At 37.7% G+C, this 27,358-nt stretch overlaps 1 protein-coding gene across 3 annotated transcripts; it reads left to right on the forward strand.

Moving 5' to 3' along the window:
- The first annotated feature begins 245 nt into the window (after positions 1–245).
- Positions 246–27,080, forward strand: LOC133659012 (MOB-like protein phocein). Of its 3 annotated transcripts, XM_062061618.1 has the most exons (9): positions 246–408; positions 9,024–9,179; positions 11,396–11,458; positions 18,778–18,878; positions 18,968–19,010; positions 23,168–23,254; positions 23,348–23,427; positions 23,499–23,610; positions 26,269–27,080. In XM_062061618.1, exons 1-9 carry the CDS (start codon positions 406–408, stop codon positions 26,401–26,403), a joined length of 780 nt encoding a protein of 259 aa, XP_061917602.1. In that variant the 5' UTR covers positions 246–405; the 3' UTR covers positions 26,404–27,080. The 3 variants fall into 3 exon arrangements, with proteins under 3 accessions (XP_061917602.1, XP_061917601.1, XP_061917600.1); XM_062061616.1 differs by lacking the exons at positions 246–408; positions 9,024–9,179 and adding an exon at positions 10,751–10,894; XM_062061617.1 differs by lacking the exons at positions 11,396–11,458; positions 18,778–18,878; positions 18,968–19,010; ... (2 more) ...; positions 23,499–23,610; positions 26,269–27,080 and adding exons at positions 9,260–9,349; positions 9,423–9,599 and having other exon boundaries at positions 250–408.
- Positions 27,081–27,358: the final 278 nt, after the last annotated feature.

Raw genomic sequence — 27,358 nt, forward strand, 5'->3', positions numbered from 1 at the left:
ATGGATGTTACTATATGAATGCTCGTTCCGGGGCCGACGCTTCCAGAAATTTCTCTTGCGCTATTGGAGGAAAAAAAAAAAAAACAGAGGTCAAAGTTGACATTGTGCAACATTGCACTATGTTCGAATTTGGACCCCCGACAAATAAATCACAATAAATTGTTGCAACATTTTATCCCTCGTTTAAAAGCACTGTTATAATGAATGTATCCGTAAATGACACGGTTGATGTGGAACGTTCTGGAATTTCCTGACACTTTGAGGAGGCCAGTGAAGGTCGCACGGCGCTGCGCATGCGCGGGAAGATTCTGGACGTTTCCTCACGTGGAGAGAGACATTCCCCCCCTTCAGCAGCAAACTCTGCAGGTGACACTTCGTCGACCACCGAACGTCACAAGATAAGCCATGGTAAGATTAAAATGATATGATCTTTATTCTTATAATAAAGATAACCTCTCCTTGTGTCAGAAAACTTCCGAGCTCAAATGCTAGCATGCGTGCCGGCTAGCATCAGCTAGCCTAGCAACATCTAATGCTAGCCTTCTATGCCACACATTGGCAAGGTCATGCAGCAAAAGGAAGCTATTTCCAAACTCTACGATTTGTTAAATATTGTTTAGAAGCTTTGTGTATAACTTACAATTGATATCTTACCTAATAAGTACAGTTATCTACGAGCGAATGAATGAACACCGTAGCATTCCATGTGTGTCACAATTGTTTCATTTTTACGAGGTGCAGACGATTCTACCAAAACTTCAACATATTTTAACCCCAATGAGTGATATTTCGAGGGAAGTTCACTTAATTGACTTTGCAAACTGAGTTATTGTGTAGAAATATAGGGAAATAACTACAAATGTACACTACATTCGCTAACCGTGTTACAAAAAAGATCAATTAGACTGATGCAAAATGTTGGATATAGAGAACATACAAACACTTTATTTATTGAGTCAAAAATATTAAAGTTCGGTGATTTGGTAAAATTGCAAACAGCTAAAATGATGTACAAAACAATCTATAACGTGCTACCCAAGAATGTACAACAATTCTTCTCAACTAAAGAGGAGAAATATAACCTTAGAGGAAAATCTAATTTAAAACATTTGTATGCACGTACAACACTTAAAACCTTTAGCATATCAGTATGTGGAATTAAATTAGGGACGGCGTGGCGAAGTTGGTAGAGTGGCCGGGCCAGCAATCGGAGGGTTGCTGGTTACTGGGGTTCAATCCCCACCTTCTACCATCCTAGTCACGTCCGTTGTGTCCTTGGGCAAGACACTTCACCCTTGCTCCTGATGGCTGCTGGTTAGCGCCTTGCATGGCAGCTCCCTCCATCAGTGTGTGAATGTGTGTGTGAATGGGTTAATGTGGAAATACTGTCAAAGCGCTTTGAGTACCTTGAAAGTAGAAAAGCGCTATACAAGTATAACCCATTTATCATTTATTTATTTATGGAATGGATAAGGTAAAGAAGTTAAACATTGTACTGATATGATCCAGTTTAAGGTTGTTCAAAATAATAGTGCTTACAAAGTACAAAGAAGAAGAATTGTGAGAAATACTTTCAACCTTATTGAAAATAAGATATTCTTCATCTCAGTATGTTAATAATGACTGAATTAATTAATTATATATTATAAAACTGTTGTGTATACTAATTCACAGATGGTATTTTATTATATAAAAAGGTCAGTAAATGATTCTATGTATTTGTAAACGCTCTGAAGTGGGAAAGGGGTAGGATTAAATAAGCTTTGCTTCTTCCTACTCTTTTTCGGACATGATGTAAAGTGAAATGATATGAAATTGTGTGATGCATTATACTGTAAGTGTGTTCATGTTCGAAATAGACTAAAGAAAGAAAGAAACTGCTTTTCACCAGTGGTAGTCTATAGGGGTGGGTATCTTTAGGCACACAACGATTCGATTCAGTATTGATTTTCGATTAAGTATTGATTTTCGATTCAATACGATTCTCGATTCATTACATTCTCGCAATGTAATTGTGATGAAAACTTTTTCAAAGCAGGTTTCAGGTTAGAAAACTTTGATTGAATCAATATGGCCTGAAAATATAGTTTTAAAATTGATTGATTGAGACTTGTAGTACCGTATTTTTCGGATTATAAATCACAGTTTTTTTCATAGTTTGGCCGGGGGTGCGATTTATACTCAGGAGCGACTTATGTGTGAAATTATTAACACATTACCGTAAAATATACAATAATATTATTTATGTCATTCGCGTAAGAGACGAAGCAAATGTCCGCATTCGTCACACACACGTCAGCAATCGTCACACACGTCATCCAATAAGAATTCGGCGGGGGCGGGTCACGGCAGAAGTGCATTGTGGGTCATGGGATGCTAACTGCTGCTACATCCGTAGCTATTAAAATGGATTATTTCAACATTGGCGGTAATTTATACAAACTGAGAAGGGCTGAACAAAAATGGCACCGAAAAGGAAATCATATACTGCAGATTACAAGCCGGACATAGTGAAATATGCAGCAGAAAACGGCGATCGAGCAGCAGAAAGAAAGGGAGCGGCGCATACCAGGAGCGACAACGAGGAAGAAGATTTCATGGGATTTAGCGATCAGGAGTGACAGATTGTTTGGTAAACGTATAGCATGTTCTATATGTTATAGTTATTTGAATGACTCTTATAATAAATGATAAATGGGTTATACTTGTATAGCGCTTTTCTACCTTCAAGGTACTCAAAGCGCTTTGACAGTATTTCCACATTCATCCATTCACACACACATTGTGTTACGTTAACATACCAGGCACGTTCTCAGTCGGTTATTTATGCCTCATATAACGTACACTTATTCAGCCTGTTGTTCACTATTCTTTATTTATTTTAAATTGCCTTTCAAATTTCTTTCTTGGTGTTTGATTTTATCAAATAAATTTCCCCCAAAAATGCGACTTATACTCCAGTACGATGTATATGTTTTTTTCCTTCTTTATTATGCATTTTCGGCCGGTGCGACGTATACTCCGGAGCGATTTATAATCCGAAAAATACGGTAGTAGATTGCACAGTACAGTACATATTCTGTACAATTGACCACTAAATGGTAACACCTGAATAAGTTTTTAAACTTTTTTAAAACCACGTTAATCAATTCATGGTAAGTGCTGAAGTTTTTTTATTTCTTTTAAATTTACTTTTGAAAATTATGTATCGATGTATAATTGGGTTGAATAAGAATCACGATTCGGATGTAAACAGATTTTTTGTGCGCCCCTACAACAGAGGTGTCAAAGTAGGGATGATGTTCGAAACCGGTTCTCCCGGTTGTTCGATAAGAAAAGAACCGTTCCATAAGAAAAGAACCGATTCCATGGACTCAAATCCCTTTTTGAGAACCGGTTCCCGTTATCGAGGCCACTATAGTAAAGAAAAAGAGTTGGTTCTTTATTCGAATCCCTGGGAACGAATCCCGTCCCACAAGAAATGCCCTGTGGGACATCACAGGAAATGACGTAGCTCAGTCATTAGATTGAGCTACGTCATTTCCTGTGATGTCACAGAAGCAGCAAAAATAATGGACCGGAAAAAACGCCTCAAGGCATGGCTATTCACCTATAGTGATCACACAACAGTCAATTTAAAAAAAATTTTTTTTTTTAGGGGGGTAACATCAAAATGTATTTATTTATTTTATTGTTGTCTTATAAAATAAAAGTGAGCTTTTGTTAAACCAAATATTGTGTTTTTTTCCATATACAACAACCTATCTGGATTCGATAAGAGAATCGATAAGGAATCGGTTTGATAAGAGGATTCGATAATGGGCTCGAACTCGATAATTTCTTATCAAACATCATCCCTATGTCAAAGTCGCTTTCACTGAGGGCCACATCGCATTTATGTTTGGCCCCAGAGGGCCGCTTCTAACAGTGAATACTATTATTACACAATTTTTTTAATGCATTTTATTAATAGATTTTTAAAAAACTAAAATGTATAAAAAATATGGTAAGTTGGAATAATTTCACCTCAAAATTGTGTGTGTTACTGTAAATGGAAAAACAAAACTGCTGTTTTTATGGGGAAAAAAAAAAAAGGCAGCTCATTTGCCAGGCTTTTACTGTGAAATTGACATTTGTTTTTTTACTGTAAATAAAAAACAAAAACATTTTGGCACCTGAGCTGCCAGTTTTTTTTTTTTTTTTACCGCAAATTAACAACTGTAGATTTTTCTCTGTATTACTGTAAATGCGAAAACGACAGCACAGTTTATTACAGCAAAAAAAGTACAGTTTTTTTTTAATTCAGAGAAAAATGCTGTACATTTTTACTATGAAATCCATTGCTACTTTTACATTGCACAATTTGATGCATAACTTACTTTGAAATCATTATTAGTATTTACTTCTTTTAAAAAAAATGGTTTGAATTAGACAATATTTAAGTTAACATAATTTGCGATTACATGGAGTACATATATTATTTTCTCCCAAAATAGAAAGAAATAATGCATTTAGTAAGAGAAGTTCAAGTACTTTACTGATATATATTATTTCCAGGCTTTCGAGGGCCAAATAAAATGATGTGGCGGGCCACATCTGGCCCCCGTGCCTTGAGTTTGACACCTGTGCCCTACAAGGTATCATTTGTTATTAAATAAAAACATGTAAGCACCTAATTTACCTCAATTAATGATATTTCGAGGGAAGTTCACACTAATTGAACTGCTTAATTGAATGTACAAACTGCTCTCTCCAGTTTTAATCTAATACAAGTACAAAATGACTTGCATATAAAGTTATTCAAGTTTTCTAGTTAAACGGTAGAAAAGGGGATCATACCCGTCTATGCAACTTGAATGCCTGCACTACTACTACAACAGCCTTGACTGCTATTTGTATTATGATAAACTCTGCGGCTTTGGTGTGTTTTTGTTTTGTAACAAATAGCAAAAATAAACTTCGGGAATCGAGCCAGGGGTATTTTTTTGAGGGTCTTCGTCCTTCACTACAACAAGCAAACAACTAACTTGTTTATCCAAAATTAAAACTAGCTATGTCATCACTAAACACACCATTTTTTCAGCGTCCTCGGCGGACTGCCTTGGTATTTTTATTACAGCTACTCCCACAGTCTTTGTCCCGGCAGGAATCAAACTACACAACCCCCTACCTCACCTCCCTACATCCACCCCCAAACGACCTTGAGTGGAGGTCATTTGAACGTCTGCGGCGACCATTTTTGGTGGTTTTAAGCCTCATTTGCAGGAATGCTAGCTGATGTTATTTATTCAGCTTGCTAGTTAAAGACATAATAAAGACAAGCTGACTTTCATTTGTATTCATTTGACTTCACAAAGAGGGTAAACAAACTTTGTCATGTGTCTTCCCCCAGCTTATCATGTTAATCATTCCTTCTGGCAAAGTTTATCTTTGACCACTTTCAACCAAAACGGTGCTTGTGTATTTGTGACTGCGACACAATAATTAATATCCAATTTGTTCCGCACTGCAATGACATTGCAGAATATAGTTCAGTTACAAAAGCCTCATGTTGCTGGGGTAATACAAGCTTTAAGCCCCCTAGTGGTTTTAGCTCTCTTACATATATTAGCTTTTGTGTAGGGCTGCAACTAACGATTAATTTGATAATCGATTAATCTGTCGATTATTACTTCGATTTAATAATCGGATAAAAGAGACAAACTACATTTCTATCCTTTCCAGTATTTTATTGAAAAAAAACCAGCATACTGGCACCATACTTATTTTGATTATTGTTTCTCAGCTGTTTGTACATGTTGCAGTTTCTAAATAGAGGTTTATTAAAAAATAAAAAAAATACAATTAAAAAAATAATTGCATCTGCGCTTGCGCATAGCAAAGATCCAACGAATCGATGACTAAATTAATCGCCAACTATTTTTATAATCGATTTTAATCGATTAGTTGTTGCAGCCCTACTTTTGTGTAAGAATCAGCATAATTCTGTAAGAATTTGGGATGGGTACCGAATTCGGTACTTTTACAGGCACCGACCGAATTCCGTCGGTACTACCGGGGTTCGATTAATGTAAAATCAGACAGTGACATATTTTGATACCTTTGTTGCATGTGACGTCAAGTCCGGTTGCAGACTAAACACCGGCTCACGTAAACGATCACTCAGCCAAACTCCCTCAAAGTAATGTTGCATTTTTCCTCACCAAGAAAGCAAGCATGCTTGGTAAAAAACACTCGAACGTAAAGGAAGGCTCCACTCTTCCAAAATGCCGTAGCTTGTTGCTAATTTACATCTGATTTGCAATAGAGAGGCTACTATTAGCATTAGCGATTTTAACACCTCCAAATTTAATAATAAAATCTACAACTAAGATGAATGTTACAAACAGCTGGTTTGTAATAAGCATAATACTTACAGCATAAACACTTTGTAGGGCGCAACGTAACAAATTCAGCTTCCTGCAAGATGCTACTTCCTAGTCAGACAACATACCATAGATAGCCTATACAATACTGCCATCTCATGTCTTGGAAGTACAACTGCATGCAAATGAGACCTAAATGTAATAAGAACATAAGTTATAACTGGACAGCACCGTTGTCATGATCAGCTCATTTTTAAATGTTACATTATGCATTTAAAAAAAAAAATCAAAGACAATATTTATTAACACACGCAAGTACCGAAAATTGGTACTATTGAGTAACTGTATTGATTCCCAGGGACCAGGAATTGGTACAGTATCGGTTAAAATGTAAACGGTACAAAGTTATGAGTGAAAAGTTATAATCTTGCGATAAAAATGTGTGCACTTTTTGAGTGTCATATTTTAGGGAAAATAAAAAATGTAACACCAAAAATACAAGTCATTTTTGTGTAAATAATTTTGTCATTTAACACTAATTTTTAATGTTATAATACATTCTACAGTACTAAAGTATTATATTTTTAGAAAAAGACAAAATTAAAAAAAAAAAAGTTTACTTGTATAAAATAAAATAAACAAGTAGTATTATGAGTCTTATTGTTTACAGGAACGTAGTCAAACTAGTAAAAGAAAAAGCTCAAACTTGACAAGAATATTACATTTTTGCAGTCATTAAGTGGGTATGGCAACAGAGTACAAATAGAAAATTAATAAATGATTGTTTTTACAAAATAGTTACAAAAAAGTCATTGAATAATGACATTTTTGTCATTTTACAGTAACTAGGTTCCAATATTTATGAGAACAAACTCTACAGCAGTCCTTCTCAAATAGTAGGGCGGTGCGATGCCAGGGGGGCGCGGGTGACATCGGGGAACATGCTTTTTTTTGCCGTAGCAGGATATGAAGAAGTACGTGTAGCACTTTGCTTCACTGTAACCACGGTGGGTGACGAGGAAAGACCATTGTGTTTCCTTTCTTGTTATTAAGCTTACAGTGTAATGCAGAGGTATAGTTATAACCATTTTGTAGACAAATTATTCTATTTATAGTCACGGTGGAGACTAAATATAATTAAATATGAGGAATATTGAAATAATAAATTCATAATTATGAGGAATAGTTTTCATTTTTGCAAGAATATATTCAAAGTATGTAATTAAAGTTTAAACTTAATTTGAATGAAAATATAAATGAATCATAATTATAATGTTGCAGTAAAAAAAAGTCATAAGAAAAAGTGTGCTCTTACAGGACTGACATTATATCTGTAGAATGGTAATTTTATGAGCGATTGGAAATGGTACATGGATAAATTAACATTTCTCCAAGTGAAATTAAAATAGGCGAGGTGGATCTTAAGCTGCATAAACCATGAAATACTAATTATACAAAGTGACACATGTTGTAATTTTCCATGAATTAAGTTGTAGTATTTAGTATAGTACGGGGGTCGGCAACCCGCGGCTCTAGAGCCGCCTGCGGCTCTTTAGCGCCACCCTAGTGGCTCTCTGGAGATTTTTCAAAAATGTATGAAGAATGGAAAAAGATGAGGGGAAAAAAATCTATTTTTTTGTTTTAGTATGGTTTCTGTAGGAGGACAAACATGAAACAAACCTCCCTAATTGTTATAAATCACACTGTTTATATTAAACATGCTTCTCTGATTTGAGTATTTGGTGAGCGCCGTTTTGTCCTACTTATTTTGGCGGTCCTTGAACTCACCGTATAGTTTGTTTACATGTATAACTTTCTCCGACTTTCTAGGACGTGTTTTATGCCACTTTTTCTGTCTCATTTTGTCCACCACACTTTTAACGTTGTGCATGAGTGCACAAAGGTGAGTTTTGTTGATGTTATTAACTTGTGTGGAGTGATAATCAGACATATTTGGTCACTGCAAGCTAATCGATGCTAACATACTATTTAGGCTAGCGATGTGTACATATTGCATCATTATGCCTCATTTGTAGGTATATTTGAGGTCATTTAGTTTCCTTTAAGTCATCTTAATTAAATGTATATCTCATGACACACTATCTGTATGTAATATGGCTTTTAATTTTTTGCGGCTCCAGACAGATTTGTTTTTGTATTTTTGGTCCAATATGGCTCTTTCAACATTTTGGGTTGCCGACCCCTGGTATAGTAGATTCTCCAGTAATCAAGGGATAATATTTTGAGGAAAAAGGCAAAAAATAGTACTTATAAAATAACAAACATACGTATATTATTATGAGTCTTATTTTTTTACAGGAACAAAGTTAAACTTGTGAGAGAAAAAGCTTAAACTCGATCAGAAAAATAATACATTTTGCACAAAGTGGTATGAGAACAGAGTAGAAACAGTAGATTAACACATTTATAAAGTCTCAATTATTAAAATGATCGCTTGACATGACAAGCGGTAGGAAATGGATGGATGGATGTTTTTATATTCCCACTACTATTGTATTGACTTACATAAATGCAACAAAAGGGAGTAATATACAAGGTGGACAGTGCCCCCTAGTGGTCAAACTTTGTTACTGTGGTCGTATTGTTGTTGTTTTTTTTTTTGTTAGTTTATTATTATTGATTTGTATTTCTTTTCAGGCCTTCAGAAAGTTCCTGCCACTGTTTGACCGTGTGCTGGTGGAGCGTCTCACCGCCGAGACGGTGACCAAGGGCGGCATCATGCTGCCAGAGAAGTCCCAGGGCAAAGTGCTGCAGGCCACAGTGGTGGCTGTCGGACCCGGTTCTGTCAATCAGGTCAGAACGTCACTCTGGGTCTTGTTTGCGTCAACTGTGGTTAGAAATACAAATATATATATATATATTTTTTGTTCCAGAAAGGAAACATACTGCCAAACAGCGTGAAGGTTGGAGAGAAGGTCCTCCTACCAGAATACGGTGGGACTAAAGTCAGTCTGGATGATAAGGTATAATGCACCCCTTTCTTGTTTTCTCAAAATGTCTGCTTCAATACTTGATCTTCTTCTTCCGCCTATTTAGGACTACTTCCTGTTCCGTGATGGTGACATCCTGGGTAAATATGTGGATTAAGTCAAGATAAGGAAAAAGTCATCCCCCTCCCACCTCGAGAGAAGAAATCATGTTTTTTTTTTATGTTGTATCAACTGTAAATAATTCTAACCACATTTTGTTACAATAATAAAAGATTGTCATTGATGTTCGCCTCCATGTATGCTGCCTTTCCTTATCTTTATTTCTGTGTTAATTCACTTTCAAAAAAAGCAACTTACGCTGCAGAATGTGTTGAGACAAAGATGATTTAGTAGCAAAAAACGTTGGAAAAAGTTCTGACTTGACAGTTTACAAATAAGCAAACGGCATCGGTCCATAACACAAGTCATTTTTTTCAATATTTAAAACAAAAAAGGTACATTAGCTTGAATGATGACATTTCAAGTAGTAGTACAAGTAATCCAATTATCGTGTTGTAATTCACAGGAAGATTAAGCTCGTCAAAATAGGTAATATTTTCAAGTAACGTAATCAATAGAGCTGTGAATCTTTGGGTGTCCCACGATTTGATTCAATATCGATTCTTGGGGTCACGATTCGATTCAAAATCGATTTTTTTTTTTCGATTCAACGCGATTCTCGATTCAAAAACGATATTTTCCCGATTCTAAAGGATTCTCCATTCATTCAATACATAGATTTCAGCAGGATCTACCCCAGTCTGCTGACATGCAAGCAGAGTAGTAGATTTGTGTAAAAAGCTTTTATAATTGTAAAGGACAATATTTTATCAACTGATTGCAATAATGTCAATTTGTTTTAACTATTAAATGAACCAAAAATATGATTTATTTTTGTGAAAATATTGGACACAGTGTGTTGTCAAGCTTATGAGATACGATGCAAGTGTAAGACTATTGTTCTTTTTTTTAAAATATGTCAATGAGGGATTTTTAATCACTGCTATGTTGAAATTGTAACTAATATTGATACTGTTGATAATATTAATTTTTGTTTCACTACTTTTGGTTTGTTCTGTGTGGTGTTTGTGTGTCCTCTCAATTGCTCTGTTTATTGCAGTTCTGAGTGTTGCTGGGTCGGGTTTGGTTTTGGAATTGGATTGCATGGTTATGGTATTGCTGTGTATTGTTTTTTTTGGATTGATTAATAAAAAATAAAATGAAAAAAAAAATAATTTAAAGAAAAAAAAATAAATCGATTTTTTAAAAATCAGAATCGATTCATCGCACAAGGTGAGAATCGCGATTCGAATTCGAATCGATTTTTTTCCCACACCCCTAGTAATCAAACGGTAAATAATGAAAAAGCATTGTAGTGACGTCATTTCGATGCCATATCTCCAGTATCGGTGTTGGGGCTTGTGTTGTGAAGTTATGGTACAACACCGCGGCTGGCCTACATCCGGGTATTTTGTCGAGATGGTCATGGCGGAGGGGACTGCAGTTCTCAGGAGGAATCGGCCTGGAACCAAAGCGAAGGTACGTTTCGAGCCGCCGGGAAGGAGTAAATATGGCTTAAAACGAACAACCGACTCAACGTGCTTCGTAACTGTTCGACTGGAGTGGTTTTACCGCCTGTCTTTGGTGGAATTTGTCGGTCACGGACTTCGATGCAGGGAGGGCCCCGAGCTCGCCAACATTAGCATTGGCTCCGTCTACTTGCTGGAGTTACTCCACGTCTATAACATCTAACGATTGTAACATGTTGTAAGTTAAACCAGAATAAGTCGTAAATAAACGTTGTTGTTGTTTTACCGACATAAAACCCCGTCTGTGTGTGTTAGTTCTGCAGGAAGCAGTCCTAGCCCATTAGCTAGCTTCAAGCTAGCTTGGTAGTCGTGAGTCATGGTCGAACGTAAACACAACATTCACCAGTCGACCCATTTCAATATTTACCTCGCTCATTGCTTCAGTTAAACAGTTGTCAGCATTTGTTTTTTATTTTGGGATTCAAACACGCCATTTTCCCCCTGTGTGTAGGACTTCTACAACTGGCCGGATGAGTCATTCGAAGAGATGGACAGCACCCTGGCTGTTCAACAGGTGTGTATGCGTATAGATGTATGTTTGTATGTGTGGACAGGCCACACTTTTACAGAACTACTTCAAATAGTGTGTTTATATTGGACAAAAAAAGGTTGGCCAACAACGTATTTTTTTCCTTTTAGGTCATATATGCATTCACTAGTTATGAGACAGAATTTCTGTAAAACACTCACATTGTGCTGTGAATCGGTGATAACACTTTGGGAGCAGAGAGACCTTCTCATTTCTGTCACAACTCTGATGGAAGAGTGCATGTGACGCTGAAGTAGGGCTGGTCGATATATCGCGGGTTTGTCTCTGTGCGATATACAAAATGACTATATCGTGATATTCGAGTATACGTTCTCACGCAGTTGCTTTTAGCTGCAGGCATTACACTACAGCAGGGGTGTCCAAAGTGCGGCACGGGGGCCATTTGCGGCCCGCAGGTAATTTTTTAACGGCCCCACGGCACATTCTAAAAATACGATGGAAAAAAAAAAAAAAACATAAAAAGTGGTATAAAAGAGCAAACAGGTGAAACGTAACAAGAAAATGTTGCATTATTTACTCTAATAACACAAAGCTGCCATGCAGGCTGTTTTTTCTTTAAAAAATAATCCATCCATCCATCCATCCATCTTCTTCCGCTTATCCGAGGTCGGGTCGCGGGGGCAGCAGCTTAAGCAGGGAAGCCCAGACTTCCCTCTCCCCAGCCACTTCGTCCAGCTCCTCCCGGGGGATCCCGAGGCGTTCCCAGGCCAGCCGGGAGACATAGTCTTCCCAACGTGTCCTGGGTCTTCCCCGTGGCCTCCTACCGGTCGGACGTGCCCTAAACACCTCCCTAGGGAGGCGTTCGGGTGGCATCCTGACCAGATGCCCGAACCACCTCATCTGGCTCCTCTCGATGTGGAGGAGCAGCGGCTTTACTTTGAGCTCCCCCCGGATGGCAGAGCTTCTCACCCTATCTCTAAGGGAGAGCCCCGCGGCGGAGGAAACTCATTTCGGCCGCTTGTACCCGTGATCTTGTCCTTCCGGTCATAACCCAAAGCTCATGACCATAGGTGAGGATGGGAACGTAGATCGACCGGTAAATTGAGAGCTCTGCCTTCCGGCTCAGCTCCTTCTTCACCACAACGGATCGATACAGCGTCCGCATTACTGAAGACGCCGCACCGATCCGCCTGTCGATCTCACGATCCACTCTTCTCTTTAAAAAATAATAATGAATCAAAATCAATGTCATTATGAATTATTGACCTATTCAAGGCTCCATTTACTTCACATTAAATATTTCACTTTGAGATATTTTGTGGGGAAAATGTTGCATATTTTTTGGTTGCCATTTAAAAAAAAAAAAAGTTTTTTAAAGAAGGGCCTAAAACGAACAAACAAAAACAACAATAAAACTTATAATTGACGGATAGATCTGAAGTTGATCTTGAGACTATTGTGGTAAAAGTTAAAAAAATGTTGGATTTATTTTGTTAAACTTTACTGAGCAGTACCCTTTTGGATGCCCAATAATTTTAGTGGGACTTTTTTTTTTTTTTAAGTGTCATTGCTCAAAAAATAATGAATTAAAATCAATGTTGTTATGAGTTATTGACCTTTTTAAGACTCCAATTATTATATAATCTCAAATATTCCACTTTAAAATTTTATTGGGGGAAATATTGCATATTTTGTGTTTTTTTCCATAAAAAAAACACGGTTTTCCTTGACAAAAATGGCATACAACTTAAATCTTTAAAAGCGTTATATTGACAGATAGACCTAATGTTGATTTAGAGCTTTAAACCTTGAATAATAATAATAATCATAATAAATAATGACACATTTGTAATATTTTTTTTGACCAAAACCTTTTGGGGTCCCCGGGATCATGTCTGAGTGGAGGCCTAAATGTATCTTTTTTTATATACACTACCGTTCAAAAGTTTGGGGTCACCCAAACAATTTAGTGGAATAGCCTTCATTTCTAAGAACAAGAATAGACTGTCGAGTTTCAGATGAAAGTTCTCTCTTTCTGGCCATTTTGAGCGTTTAATTGACCCCACAAATGTGATGCTCCAGAAACTCAATCTGCTCAAAGGAAGGTCAGTTTTGTAGCTTCTGTAACGAGCTAAACTGTTTTCAGATGTGTGAACATGATTGCACAAGGGTTTTCTAATCATCAATTAGCCTTCTGAACCAATGAGCAAACACATTGTACCATTAGAACACTGGAGTGATAGTTGCTGGAAATGGGCCTCTATACACCTATGTAGATATTGCACCAAAAACCAGACATTTGCAGCTAGAATAGTCATTTACCACATTAGCAATGTATAGAGTGTATTTCTTTAAAGTTAAGACTAGTTTAAAGTTATCTTCATTGAAAAGTACAGTGCTTTTCCTTCAAAAATAAGGACATTTCAATGTGACCCCAAACTTTTGAACGGTAGTGTATATATTGTATTGGTTTTTAAAATAAAAAATATCAAAATGGCCCCCGCTTGCTTTGATTTTTCAGTGTGCGGCCCTCAGTGGAAAAAGTTTGGACACCCCTGCACTACAGGCTCTTCTCACTCTTTCTTGTCTCCTTCTCACAGAGGCATAAAACAAGCGCACCTTCTTACATACGTCACATACGTATACGCCCTCGCGGAGCAGAGAGGTAGCGGCATGGGTAACGTTAGCTGTGGTGCGAGTGGTAATACGAGAGAAAGAAGGTGTGAATCTGGTAACAAATGAAGGAAGAATTAATTCCCAAGGAAAACAGCAGGGGGTCCATCGTCTGGCAGTGGTTTGGCTTCAAGTGGGAATATGTCGAACAGACAACCATCATTTGTCAAGTGTGGAGCAAAAGCGTTGCTACAAAAAGTAGCATTACTGCTAATTTGTAGCATCATTTGAAAAGTCACCTGCTAGAGAATGAAGAGTGCTTACTCCGCATGTCAACATCTCCGTTCGGTGCCACACCAACAAAATGCCGAGGCAACCATTTCCACATCAACACCGTATGAAAAAAAAAAAAGACATAAGGAGATAACGTCTGCCGGAACCTTCCACATAGCGAAGAACGTACACAATTTGATTTCCTATTGTGCAGCTCATTTTTATTTGACACTTATTGAAATATTTTGTGTGACATCATGCACAAAAGTGCACTTTATTTGTTTTAAACTATTGTAGTGGCGTTCTGTACAAAAAGTGCACTTTAATTTAGTGTTGTTTTGATTTGTCATCTTAGTGACATCATGCACAAAAGTGCACTAATAGCTTGTTTTAAAATGTCTGACAATTTTGCACTTTCTGTTTTGAAATGACATGAATGTTTGTGCTACTGCTTAATAACTGTTTAATTAATAAATACAGTTTTGGTCAATTGACTTAGTTGTGATTTCCCTCTCTGCATGAAAGTTTAAAATGAGCATATATTAATGCAGTATGAACAAGAATGTTTTAATGTAGACACATAGAATCATCATACTGCTGTGATTATATGCATCAAGTGTTCATTCAAGACTAAGGCAAAATATCGAGATATATATCGTGTATCGTGATATGGCCTAAAAATATCGAGATATTAAAAAAAGGCCATATCGCCCAGCCCTACGCTGAAGACGTCTACGCAGTCCACCAATGTTTTTTTGTACGGATCAAAATACTGGACCACAACAGTCATGCCAACATTTACACTTTCAGTACACATTTTGACCCTTAAAAACATTAACATTGAAAACATTAAAGTACCAATGATTGTCACACACACACTAGGCGTGGTGAAATTTGTCCTCTGCATTTGACCCATCCCCTTGATCACCCCCTGGGAGGTGAGGGAAGCAATCATTTTTGGTGATTTAACCCCCAAGTCACACCCTTGATGCTGAGTGCCAAGCAGGGAGGTAATGGGTCCCATTTTTATAGTCTTTGGTATGACTCGGCTGGGGTTTGAACTCACAACCTACCGATCTCAGGGCAGACACTCTAACCACTAGGCCACTGAGTAGTAGTAAAAAGGCTTGTTTGCTACACTGCGCCCCCGCGCCCCCTCTGAATTCAGGTCAACATGAGTATGCGGTTGTTTCAGATGCTGGTGCTGCTACGGCTTGTTGTGAAAATCCAGTTTTGCAGCCTCTTCTATAGCGTCTTGGAAAGTTCTGGATGTTTCCTTTTAATTAAAATCAGGAGTAACTGTACAACAAACTTTTTCCTTGGAAACAACAAAACAATATTGTCAGTAGCTGCTGTCATATTTTCCAAATAGTTCAAGAAAGACCACTACAAATGAGCAATATTTTGCACTGTTGTACAATTTAATAAATCCGAAACTGATGACATAGTGCTGTATTTTACTTTTTTATCTCTTTTTTTTCAACCAAAAATGCTTTGCTCTGATTAGGGGGTACTTGAATTAAAAAAATGTTCACAGGGGGTACATCACTGAAAAAAGGTTGAGAACCACTGCCTTAATTGTTTCCAAACAGTGCCTTTTAAAACGGCTGATCAAACAAAACAGAAGTCATCGTCATGGACCCACTAGCTGCGGAAGCTAGTTCTCCAATCAGCTAAACAGACTCAATAACTCCATTGTGACGTTTTGGTGAATTTATTGAGGAATTTGTGGAACTGAAACAATACAAAAGGAATGCCGTTGTAAGTTACTAAATACTAACACAGACACGTGTTAACGGTTTAGCTAATGCTAACAACGCTAGCTTTATAACATTACAATAGCAAAATAACACACCTACAGACATCACACATGGGACAGTTTAGTAAGTAAGAATTGTTTCAGTAATATTGTAAAAACTTACAAACGTTGCTTGGAGTGATGAATGAAGAAACCGTACGAGTAGAAACGCTATGGACAACTAGGAAGACGGAACAGCACTTGTACTTTCGGTTCAAAACTCTAAACAGAAGAGCACTGCAGCACCTGCAGTGAGCGAACTCGTCCAAAAGCACAAACAATAACACGCCTTTTCGGTGTCTTTGCTTGCTTTTTAGAAAACTATTTGCTTTATGGCGGTCAGCGGGAAAAAAAATCCATAAATTAGCCGCACCGTTTTATAAGTCGAAGGGTTCAAAGCGTAGGAAAAAAGTAGCTGTTTATATTGCGGAATTTACGGTACATCAGCAGATACAATATATACACGTATGTTACCAGTATTTAGTATATAAAAAGTGATCAGTGCAGTAGGTAATAACTGCATAAGCATCAGCCCTTCTTTTTTTTCACCGCAGCGGCCCTGCCAAACGACCCCTCCCCCACAACCCTTCCCTCCCTCCTGCTGTGCTGGTCGCTTTTCCAGTACGTCTCTTCTGCTTACCTGTCAAAACTCCCATTTTTGCGGTGAAATCCAGTTTTTGTCCTTCTTACCCGGCGTCTTCCCTGTGCCGTTGTGTTTGCTTTCACAACTGCAGCGATGGCGTCTGTCTGCGACACTCGGAGCGTGGGCTCATTAAAGGAGCGCCGCAGGTTTCATGTTCTGTGATCAAATAACGTGACAGAGATGGATGGACATGAAGAAGATACTTCTGCTAAAAATACAAACTTTGTGTAAATACCTTGAGAAGTAGGAGACTTATTGAATAAGTGAATAAAAGCAGGCAGCAGCTGACACATTCTCATACTTTCTGTAACATCCAGGCAGAAATGATGTCAGCTAGCTTGAAAAATGTCTCACCTATAAACTTTGTGAAACAGCCCAGAATTATTTCTATTTAAATGTTTGCAATATTTCAAAGTTTCTCACGAGGCAACCTTACAATGTAATAAATCTATAAAATGGTGTAAAAAAAAATAGTACCGTATTTTTCGGACTATAAGTCACAGTTTTTTTTCATAGACTTATACTCAGGAGCGACTTATGTGTGAAATTGTTAACACATTACCGTAAAATATCAAATAATAATATTATTTAGCTCATTCACGTAAGAGACTAGACGTATAAGATTTCATGGGATTTAGCGATTAGGAGTGACAGATTGTTTGGTAAACGTATAGCATGTTCTATATGTTATAGTTATTTGAATGACTCTTACCATAATATGTTACGTTAACATACCAGGCACGTTCTCAGTTGGTTATTTATGCGTAACATAACCCAGTGGTCCCCAACCACCGGGCTGTGGCCCTGACCGATTGGTACCGGGCCGCCCAAGAAATTAAAAAATAAAATAAAAATATATATATATTTTTTTATTATTATTTTTTTTAATTATTAAATCAACATATAAAACACAATATATACACTACCGTTCAAAAGTTTGGGGTCACCCAAACAATTTTGTGGAATAGCCTTCATTTCTAAGTACAAGAATAGACTGTCGAGTTTCAGATGAAAGTTCTCTTTTTCTGGCCATTTTGAGCGTTTAATTGACCCCACAAATGTGATGCTCCAGAAACTCAATCTGCTCAAAGGAAGGTCAGTTTTCTAGCTTCTGTAACGAGCTAAACTGTTTTCAGATGTGTGAACATGATTGCACAAGGGTTTTCTAATCATCAATTAGCCTTCTGAGCCAATGAGCAAACACATTGTACCATTAGAACACTGGAGTGATAGTTGCTGGAAATGGGCCTCTATACACCTATGTAGATATTGCACCAAAAACCAGACATTTGCAGCTAGAATAGTCATTTACCACATTAGCAATGTATAGAGTGTATTTCTTTAAAGTTAAGACTAGTTTAATTATCTTCATTGAAAAGTACAGTGCTTTTCCTTCAAAAATAAGGAAATTTCAATGTGACCCCAAACTTTTGAATGGTAGTGTACATTATGTATCAATACAGTCTGCAGGGATACAGTCCGTAAGCACACATGATTGTATTTCTTTATGGAAATGCGACTTATACTCCGGAGCGACTTATACTCCGAAAAATACGGTAGGTAGCAAGTTATTGTTATGTCGAGAAATCCCATATTTTTACCAATTTTCCCAGTAGATTTCCCATATTTTGAAATACAAATCTTGATGCTCCTCTTAAACACACGTAATAAAAGTTTTTGTGAAATCCCCTTTTGTTTTTTTCTGCTAAATTAACCACAACATTATGTCGCTACTGGTACGGTGTTTCCTTAAAAATAATGTTAAAAAACGACTTGTCCAGCTCTTTACTGATATGTTCTATTCATGTTTAAATAACCTTTACTGCAAATGAAAAAAAGGCTCCAAATTGACTACTAACAATCGGTATTGGCCCTGGAAAAACATTTGGGTCGATCTCCAGTTATGATAGGTTTAATAATGACTGGCGGCCCTTGTTTGTTTTATTGTCACCAAAACATCTTGTCGTGAACAAGCTCTGCTTTAACGAGGCTGGATGTGCACCTATTGTCTTACAGTACATCCAGCAGAACATCCGCTCAGATTGCTCCAACATAGACAAAATCCTGGAGCCTCCGGAGGGTCAGGATGAGGGCGTGTGGAAGTATGAGCACCTCAGGTATGAAAATGTGCAACTACAGTTTTCATTTGCTTACTTAAGAGTTTTTTTTTGTTGTGTTGTCTGATTTGTGTTCTGTCGATTTGTAGACAATTTTGCTTGGAGCTCAACGGACTAGCAGTCAAACTGCAGGTAGGTGCACCCTCTACTGGTTAGCTTGGTGCCAAGTAGTAACAAATTGTACTTCCAGACAACATTGTTCTGCTTAATAAATACCTGGTGTGGAAACAGCAGTTCAGAAAACCCAGTCGGAGAATCCAATGTCATATTTACACACAGGACTGCAATCCAGTGAAATTTTTACTTGGGTTATAGCTATTGGCTGTTCTATATCTTAGTCTGACTTTCATAATTGGCCATGACGCATGTGTAGAGAGAAGAATAACCTTGTGAGAGACAGAAAGTGAGCAAAAACAAAAAAAATATGTTTAGAACTACAATTGAACTTTGTGTCACTTTTTTTATGTGATTTTTGAGAGGAAGGAGGGCCCCACAGCAGCACCCACTGCTCCTTGAAAAGAGCGATACGGGTCTTCCTGTCAGTCTCCAAAAGCACTAGAAAATTTGCAAGATTTGTCACTATTAGCTTCTTTTAAAAGTCTTTAGAAAGGTCTAAAGTACTTAAGAAATATGGTGACAAACCCATTAAGTTAGCAAAGTTGATCCTTCCTGCTACATCTTCTTATTCTCTGGCAGGCCAAGTCAGTGCGCATGAGCTCTGTTAAGATGTTGGCTAAGAAGTTACGATGCAAATCGTCACCATCAAAGGGTAGCTCCAAATCTATTAGTGCAGCTCACCACAATATATATGAATGTATATGAGGGCAACACTGAAGGAGCTATATTTGGTGGTAGGGCTGGGCGATATGGCAAAAACCGTATCACTATATAACAGTTTTTCATTTGTCGATATCGATAATTATTGATATTTTTAATGACCTCTGGAAAATTAGGACCAGGAGAAAAATATATTGAATGAAAAAAAAAAACATTTAAAATGTAACCTTCCGCTGGTTATAATCCCCTCAGCTATCAAGGCAGAAAGGAAAGGAAATGTCAACACAAGCATGGAAAAAACTCAAATGTAAACAAAATTGTAAAATCACATTGAACACTTAACAATAAACACTTAAAACGAAGGTGCACAAAAAAGGAATATGTAAGAAATGATTAAAGTGTAACAAATAAGTGCAAAGTGTGGAAACAGAGAAATTAACTATTTTCTGCAGGTTTAGTGCCAGGAAGTTACAGCTGTGCTCTAAAGGGTGAGCACGGCCAAGGTGGTGTGGTATTACCGGTCTTGGTGGGGACGAGCGCCTTGCATAATTTAGAGATCACATTGGTCTGACTACGGTTCGTTTAAAAAAAAAAAAAAGAAAAACTGCCATACTGTCCAGGTGACTTTTCCTGTTTTATCCACAATTTCTTAATTTTTACTTTCTCTTCTTACTCCATACAAGACAACAAGTTGGCGCAACCCAAACTGATATTTGATACTGTCATCTGATTGGCTGTTAGCGTGTCCCTCCCACTGATCAGTGATTACTTTCTGTGTTGCTTGGTTACCAGAGAGCGAGTGCCTTTGTTCATGCAACCAAACTTGCTTTGCAACTTCCGTTTTCCTCAGACGAAAAATGTAATCGAACGCATTTTTTATTAATATTGATTACGTGTCTTATCACGTTATATATTGATATTGTTTTATCGCCCATCCCTATTTCGTACCTGATATAATGAAAAAAAACTCTTATTTAATATATAGGATTATAGATAGAGATGTCCGATAATGGCTTTTTTGCCGATATTCCGATATTGTCCAACTCTTAATTACCTATTCCGATATCAACCGATACCAATATATACACTTGTGGAATTAACACATTATTATGCCTAATTTTGTTGTGATGCCCCACTGGATGCATTAAACAATGTAACAAGGTTTTCCAAAATAAATCAACTCAAGTTATGGAAAAAAATGCCAACATGGCACTGCCATATTTATTATTGAAGTCACAGTGCATTATTTTTTTTAACATGCTTCAAAACAGCAGCTAGAAATTTGGGACATGCTCTCCCTGAGACCCACTACAACTATGGGAAGTACTATACTTTGACTTTCACAAAGTGCATTATTTTTTTATTTTTTTTAAACATGCCTCAAAACAACAGCTACAAAAACAATGAAGGCACAAAGCTTCAGTCCAGAGTATACTGGAGTAATAAAGTAAACAATAACATAGTCCTCCTTTAGTATACTGCCTGGCATACTTTATAACAGGAAATTATAAACTTGGCTAAATCTGCTCTGCTCTAACGTATTTGTATGAGTAACACAAATGTGCTGCAAGCTAGTGGTGAGTGCTTGAAGTGGCCTGGCAGTCAGTCAGAGCTTCTGAAATGCTGCGTTGAGACAGGGGTGGTTTTTGTTGTATTTTTGTTTTTTCTCGGCGGAGTCTTTAAGCGACAACTGTGTGGTACTACTTTTTTTCGCTGTTTGATTTTCATCCATCTTCCGCTTCTATTCATCGTGTATCTCCTTATGATTCTTAAAGAGGTGGGAGATCAAATTGCTCGTATTAAAGGAAGACGTCTTGGTTCCTCCTCGCATAACCGACTTTTTGCAGACATTGCAATTTGCCAGTTTTTTATCCGTCAGAGACACTTTAAAATAATCCCAAACCGTGTCGTTAGTCAGTCACCGAGCGAGCTGGCTTGTTAGCCAGGCTACAGCACCGGCAACAACACACTCTTGTTGTTGTTATGCTCCGCTCGCGGCGGTTTGATGAGGTCATCAAGCGTCGCCAGTAAACTTCTCATGCTGCAGTCGTGCTGCAATTCCTGTGTTGTGTGTATGGGAGAGGGGAGAAAGGAGAGGGGAGGGGCTGCTGACTGGGAGACGCAACTGCTCTGTATTTCTCATAAATTTTACTTTTTGAAACCGATACCGATCATTTCCGATATTACATTTTAAAAGCATTTATCGGCCGATAATATTGGACTGCCGCAGTGTTTCCCATAAACGGCCAAGATACCTGTGGCGGTGGGGGCGTGGCTATGGGCGTGGTCACCATGACATCATCGAGTAATTTTCATAATTTACTACAATGATATAATTTTCTCTAAAAAGGCTCAAATAATGTATACTTACTACGGTAATTAATAATAACAGTTTTGTTTTAAACGTCCATCCATCCATCCATCCATCCATCCATCCATTTTACAATATAATTACAACACTTTATGTACATATTTATATACAGATTTGAACAATATTATTCACTGAAATATATTTATTAATTGTGGTTCTTACAAAAAATATATCTTATAAAAATATAAAAGCTAAAATGTCTCTTAAAGCTCTGCCCCTTTAATTAGTGCATACTAAATAATTTAACTTTAGCCTACTACTACAACCATATTATTTACCAGCAACATAAAGTGAAACAGAGGCAGAGGTGTCCTGCCACAGTCAGTAACAAATAAACAGAAAACAGTAGTGGTGGTAGATATATACAGAGCTTCATCAAACATCTGATCCACTAAACAAAGAGCTCCAAAAATCTTGATCCTACACTTCTCTTTTGTAAAGTAAATCTGAACAGCCGATATGGGCATCTACATCAACTATATGATTTGCCTGAGAAGCTGGACAGGACAAAAATAAATAAATAAACATTTATTTATTTATTTATTTTTCTTTTTTTGTGGCGGCCTTAATTCTTTCGTGGCGGGTCGCCACAAATAAATGAATGTGTGGGAAACACTGCTGCCGATATTATCGGACATCTCTAATTATAGATAATGAAATTACGGACTATAGTTTCCTTGGATTATTTTTTTGTTTAAGTATTTGAGTGTCCAGCGGGATTAAATGGGACATTAAAAATGTGTTGCATAATGAGTTTCCCTAATAATTATAGGATTTAAATAAACAAATATTTACAATAAAAACTTGTGGAGGGAAAACCCAAAACATTTTTTTAAGTACATTTGTCTTCCTATTTTATGTGAATAATACATAACAGGTGTGTTAAAAGGGCGTTGCGATGCATACCTCCACCTGCTGTACAGAGTTGTAACAATAATCTACTTTCACAGACAGTCCCATTATAATGTGTTTATGACTGAGGGTGAACCGGTAGTGCCAAATACATTTGTGGGGTTCGGAACTAAAAAAAAAAAAATGTATAGGAAGTGCTGTTATTAAAGATAATATTCAACAAAATAACAGAGAGCTTTATTTACCCTCTTAGTCAAGAACATTTAGTCAGTTGTTCCCTTGCACGCAGAGCGAGTGCCATCCAGACACCTGCACCCAGATGACAGCCACCGAGCAGTGGATCTTCCTATGCGCTGCCCACAAGACCCCTAAAGAGGCAAGTCCCAGGCGCAGTCTTCCCGGACACGACTCCTTTTCCCAATCTCTGTCCCCTGCTCGACGTTGATTGTGTTTTTGTTTTCGTTGACAGTGCCCCGCCATCGACTACACCAGGCACACGCTGGACGGAGCTGCCTGCCTTCTCAATAGCAACAAATACTTCCCCAGCAGGTTAGTCGCGTCCTTCACGTCACTTCTTCACACAACAGCGGCACGTTTCAGCGTTTTATCGTCGCCGGCAGGGTGAGCATCAAGGAGTCGTCAGTGGGCAAACTGGGTTCGGTTTGTCGTCGCATCTACAGGATATTCTCCCACGCCTACTTCCACCACCGCCAGATATTTGACAAGTATGAGGTGCGTACGCTCCCAAAATGGCCGTTGGCAGCGCCATTGTTTACTCATGCATAATTAAACATGTCGGAAACATGGTAGGCAGAAGCGGACCCTATTCAATCCACGTTTCTGTGTTGTGTACCAGTGTAGCTGTTTTTACTCAAGGGAATGAAAATGTGTTTGTTAGTACAGCTTGAGCTGGTGAAGAACTCAATAGAGGGGTCCCGATACAAATGTTTCACTTTCGATTACGATACCAAATGTGGCCGGTACAGATACTGATGCAGGACGATATCAGGAGGAATCATACATACTTTTTATAATTTTGTAGCGTGGAATGTTAGAAATGGTTTAATCAAGTGAAAATGGTCCAACAGAGTTTGATTGATTGATTGAAACTTTTATTAGTAGATTGCACAATGCAGTACATATTCCGTACAATTGACCACTAAATGGTAACACCCGAATAAGTTTTTCAACTTGTTTAAGTCGGGGTCCACTTAAATTGATTCATGATACAGATATATACTATCATCATAATACAGTCATCACACAAGATAATCATCATAGTATGTACATGGAATTATTTACATTATTTACAATCCGGGGTGTGGGATGTGGAGGGGGGGGGGGTTTAGGTTTGGTTGGTAACAACACTTCAGTCATCAACAATTGCATCATCAGAGAAATGGACATTGGAACATTGTAGGACTGACTTGGTAGGATATGTACAGCAAGTAGTGGACATAGAGAGATCAGAAAGCATAAGAATTAAGTATCTACATTTGCTTATTTACATTTGATTATTTACAATCCGCGGAGGTAGGATGTGGAAGGGAGGGTGTTAGTTTAGGGTTGAAGTTGCCTGGAGGTGTTCTTTTAGTGCGGTTTTGAAGGAGGATAGAGATGCCCTTTTTTTTTACACCTGTTGGGAGTGCATTCCACATTGATGTGTCATAGAAAGAGAATGAGTAAAGACCTTTGTTAGATCGGAATCTGGGTTTAACGTGGTTAGTGGAGCTCCCCCTGGTGTAGGGTGTATTGTAGGTTTGAAAACGCTAACTTGTTCATTATTAACAGTCTGGAATGGACTTCTACTGTCTTTAAAGTGAAATAGAGTGGTAATTGTCTATACTGAGAGGCCACAATAATTCATTAAGTTAAGATCATGAGGCAGTTGGTTGAATGATGCGGACACGTTTGATACTGGATATTTTATAACAGCCTTGGACGCTTTGAATGTGTAAGTAATATGCAATACGGCTAAGCGATTATTGCAAAATTAATAATTACAATTATTTTGATTATCAAAATCACAATTATTAACACGATTGTTCACTAGTATTTATTGTACCGCCAAAATTCAACTTTGAATATATTTTGAATGATCCAGATATAAATCAGTAACAAATGAGCAAGTAAAAAAATCATAACACATTTGAATAAAAGCTTTTAGACTTATTTTACCACCGTAGAGTGTGTGCTTTTTGTAATGTAATAACGTTTTGTTAATTAAATGTAAAAATCCTCACATTTATAGATGCACTACATCTTTGGACAGTTTTGACCAGTATTTTAAGACAAAGCATAATCATTTTGTAAATGTATCAATAGGTGTTTAAGTGTTTAAAGTACTTTTGGAAACCTTGATTTTGTGAGCACAGTCAGCCCTTATGTCGAGCAAGAGGAGTGTGCTGCTGGTCTGAGCTAGGGCTGCAACTAACGATTAATTTGATAATCGATTTATCTGTCGATTATTACTTCGATTAATAATCGGATAAAAGAGACAAACTCCATTTCTATCCTATCCAGTATTTTATTGGAAAAAAAACAGCATACTGGCACCATACTTATTTTGATTATTGTTTCTCAGCTGTTTGTAAATGTTGCAGTTTATAAATAAAGGTTTATTAAAATAAATAAATAAATAATAATTTATTTATTTTTAATTTAAAAAAACAAAAAAAAACCTCTGCGCATGCGCATAGCATAGATCCAACGAATCGATGACTAAATTAATCGGCAACTATTTTAATAATCGATTTTAATCGATTAGTTGTTGCAGCCCTAGTCTGAGCTATAAACTGACTAATTGAGGCAGTTAAAAAAAAAGAGAAAGAAATGAAAATCAGAACCTCTCAAGTTGCGACTGCTGTTTGTACATGGATCTTACATCGATGATGTCGTTCACAATGACACAAGCAGATGAAATGTGTTGTATGTGTATGGATTCTTGTAACTAGCTCTGCTTTGTAGTTTAGCCGCTGTTTCAAGTGGGTGTCGCCACATTGTTTAGTTCAGGGCGAAGAGGAAATGTTTACCTTTTTTAAATGACTTCAACATCGGATGGGTACAACCCTATTATTTATTGTTCAGTGATAATTACAGTGGCTATGTAAAAAGAGTGGATAAAATAAACAATATTGCTTCTTTGAGACAGACGCACTCTCGGAGACTGGCATAGACAAACACAGCTCATTAGCGTAAAAGTTATAAACACCCAAATGGTGCGTTTACTAAAGCATCAAAGCTAACACTTCCAATACACTTTTGTTGGACCTCCGAGACGTATTTCAAATGGGAAAAAAATCCAATGATGTGACATTAAACGAGAGCGTGACGGGAGGAAAGAGACGGAGCGTCATGATCATCATGTGTTTCTCTCACGTGCGTGGACAGAATGAAACATTCCTGTGTCACCGCTTCACGCGCTTCGTGATGAAGTACAACCTGATGTCCAAGGACAACCTGATCGTGCCCATCCTGGAGGAGGAGGTGCAGAACACATCGTCGGCCGGTGAGAGCGAGGCCTGAAGCTCACCGGTAAAAAGCAAACAAGGGAGACAGGAGAAAGAAACGCACACACACACACACACACACACTACTGTACAGTGTACTAAGACTCCTGCCTGGTTACTTGCTACCATAGTCACCTGTGTCTAACCTGCAGGAACCGTTAGTGTACCTTCCTTGTTGGCCACGCTCTCACACGTCTCCTTTAGGGCACACTTCATCTTTTCAGCAGCTGGATTTGCAAAAACAAAAGTAATCAGTGATGGATCTAGTTGACACGCACCTGACATCCATGTAAATAATACCCAATCATCACCTCTGCTAGCTCTCCTTTTCTGACGGTGCTTCTTCACTCTTTTTCTACGTCTGCTTCGGTTTGCGTCGTCTCGTTTGGAGGGGAAGCTTCTTTTTCGCTGTCCCGCTACGGTGATCAATCAATAAATGAGTTTATGTATGATTGCTAGGGAAAGACAAAAGTAGGCGTGTCTTGTGTGCTAGAGAACAACTTGTAGTTTACTCCCAAGCGGAATATTCTTCGTGTTCATAGACCAATGTCTCACACCGCCTCCCTTGCATTAACTTATTTTGTTAATCCAACCCACCTTTTTTTTTTTTGGTTTTTAAATGGACTAAAAAAATAATTTTGTTACTGTCGACATTATCATGATGTCTGTTAATAAAAGACTTATTATTCTGAACCTGGCCTGGGAACTTTAATTGGCGTGAAAGGACAAATGAGGGGTAAATAACACCTGTGTTTATTGCAACAAACACCATATCCACAACAGGAAGCAAATTGTACAACTCAAAAATGACAAGTGGAGTTATTAATACTGACATAGGAGAGGAACACTGTACGTCTGTTTTTAAATGTCTTTTTTTTTCGCTACAGTAGCAACATTTTCATAACATGTTTATATATACAGTACAGGCCAAAAGTTTGGAAACACCTCATTCACAATAAAGCAAGAAATTC

The sequence above is a fragment of the Entelurus aequoreus genome, linkage group LG10 (assembly GCF_033978785.1).
Source record: "Entelurus aequoreus isolate RoL-2023_Sb linkage group LG10, RoL_Eaeq_v1.1, whole genome shotgun sequence".
Taxonomy (NCBI): Eukaryota; Metazoa; Chordata; class Actinopteri; order Syngnathiformes; family Syngnathidae; genus Entelurus; species Entelurus aequoreus.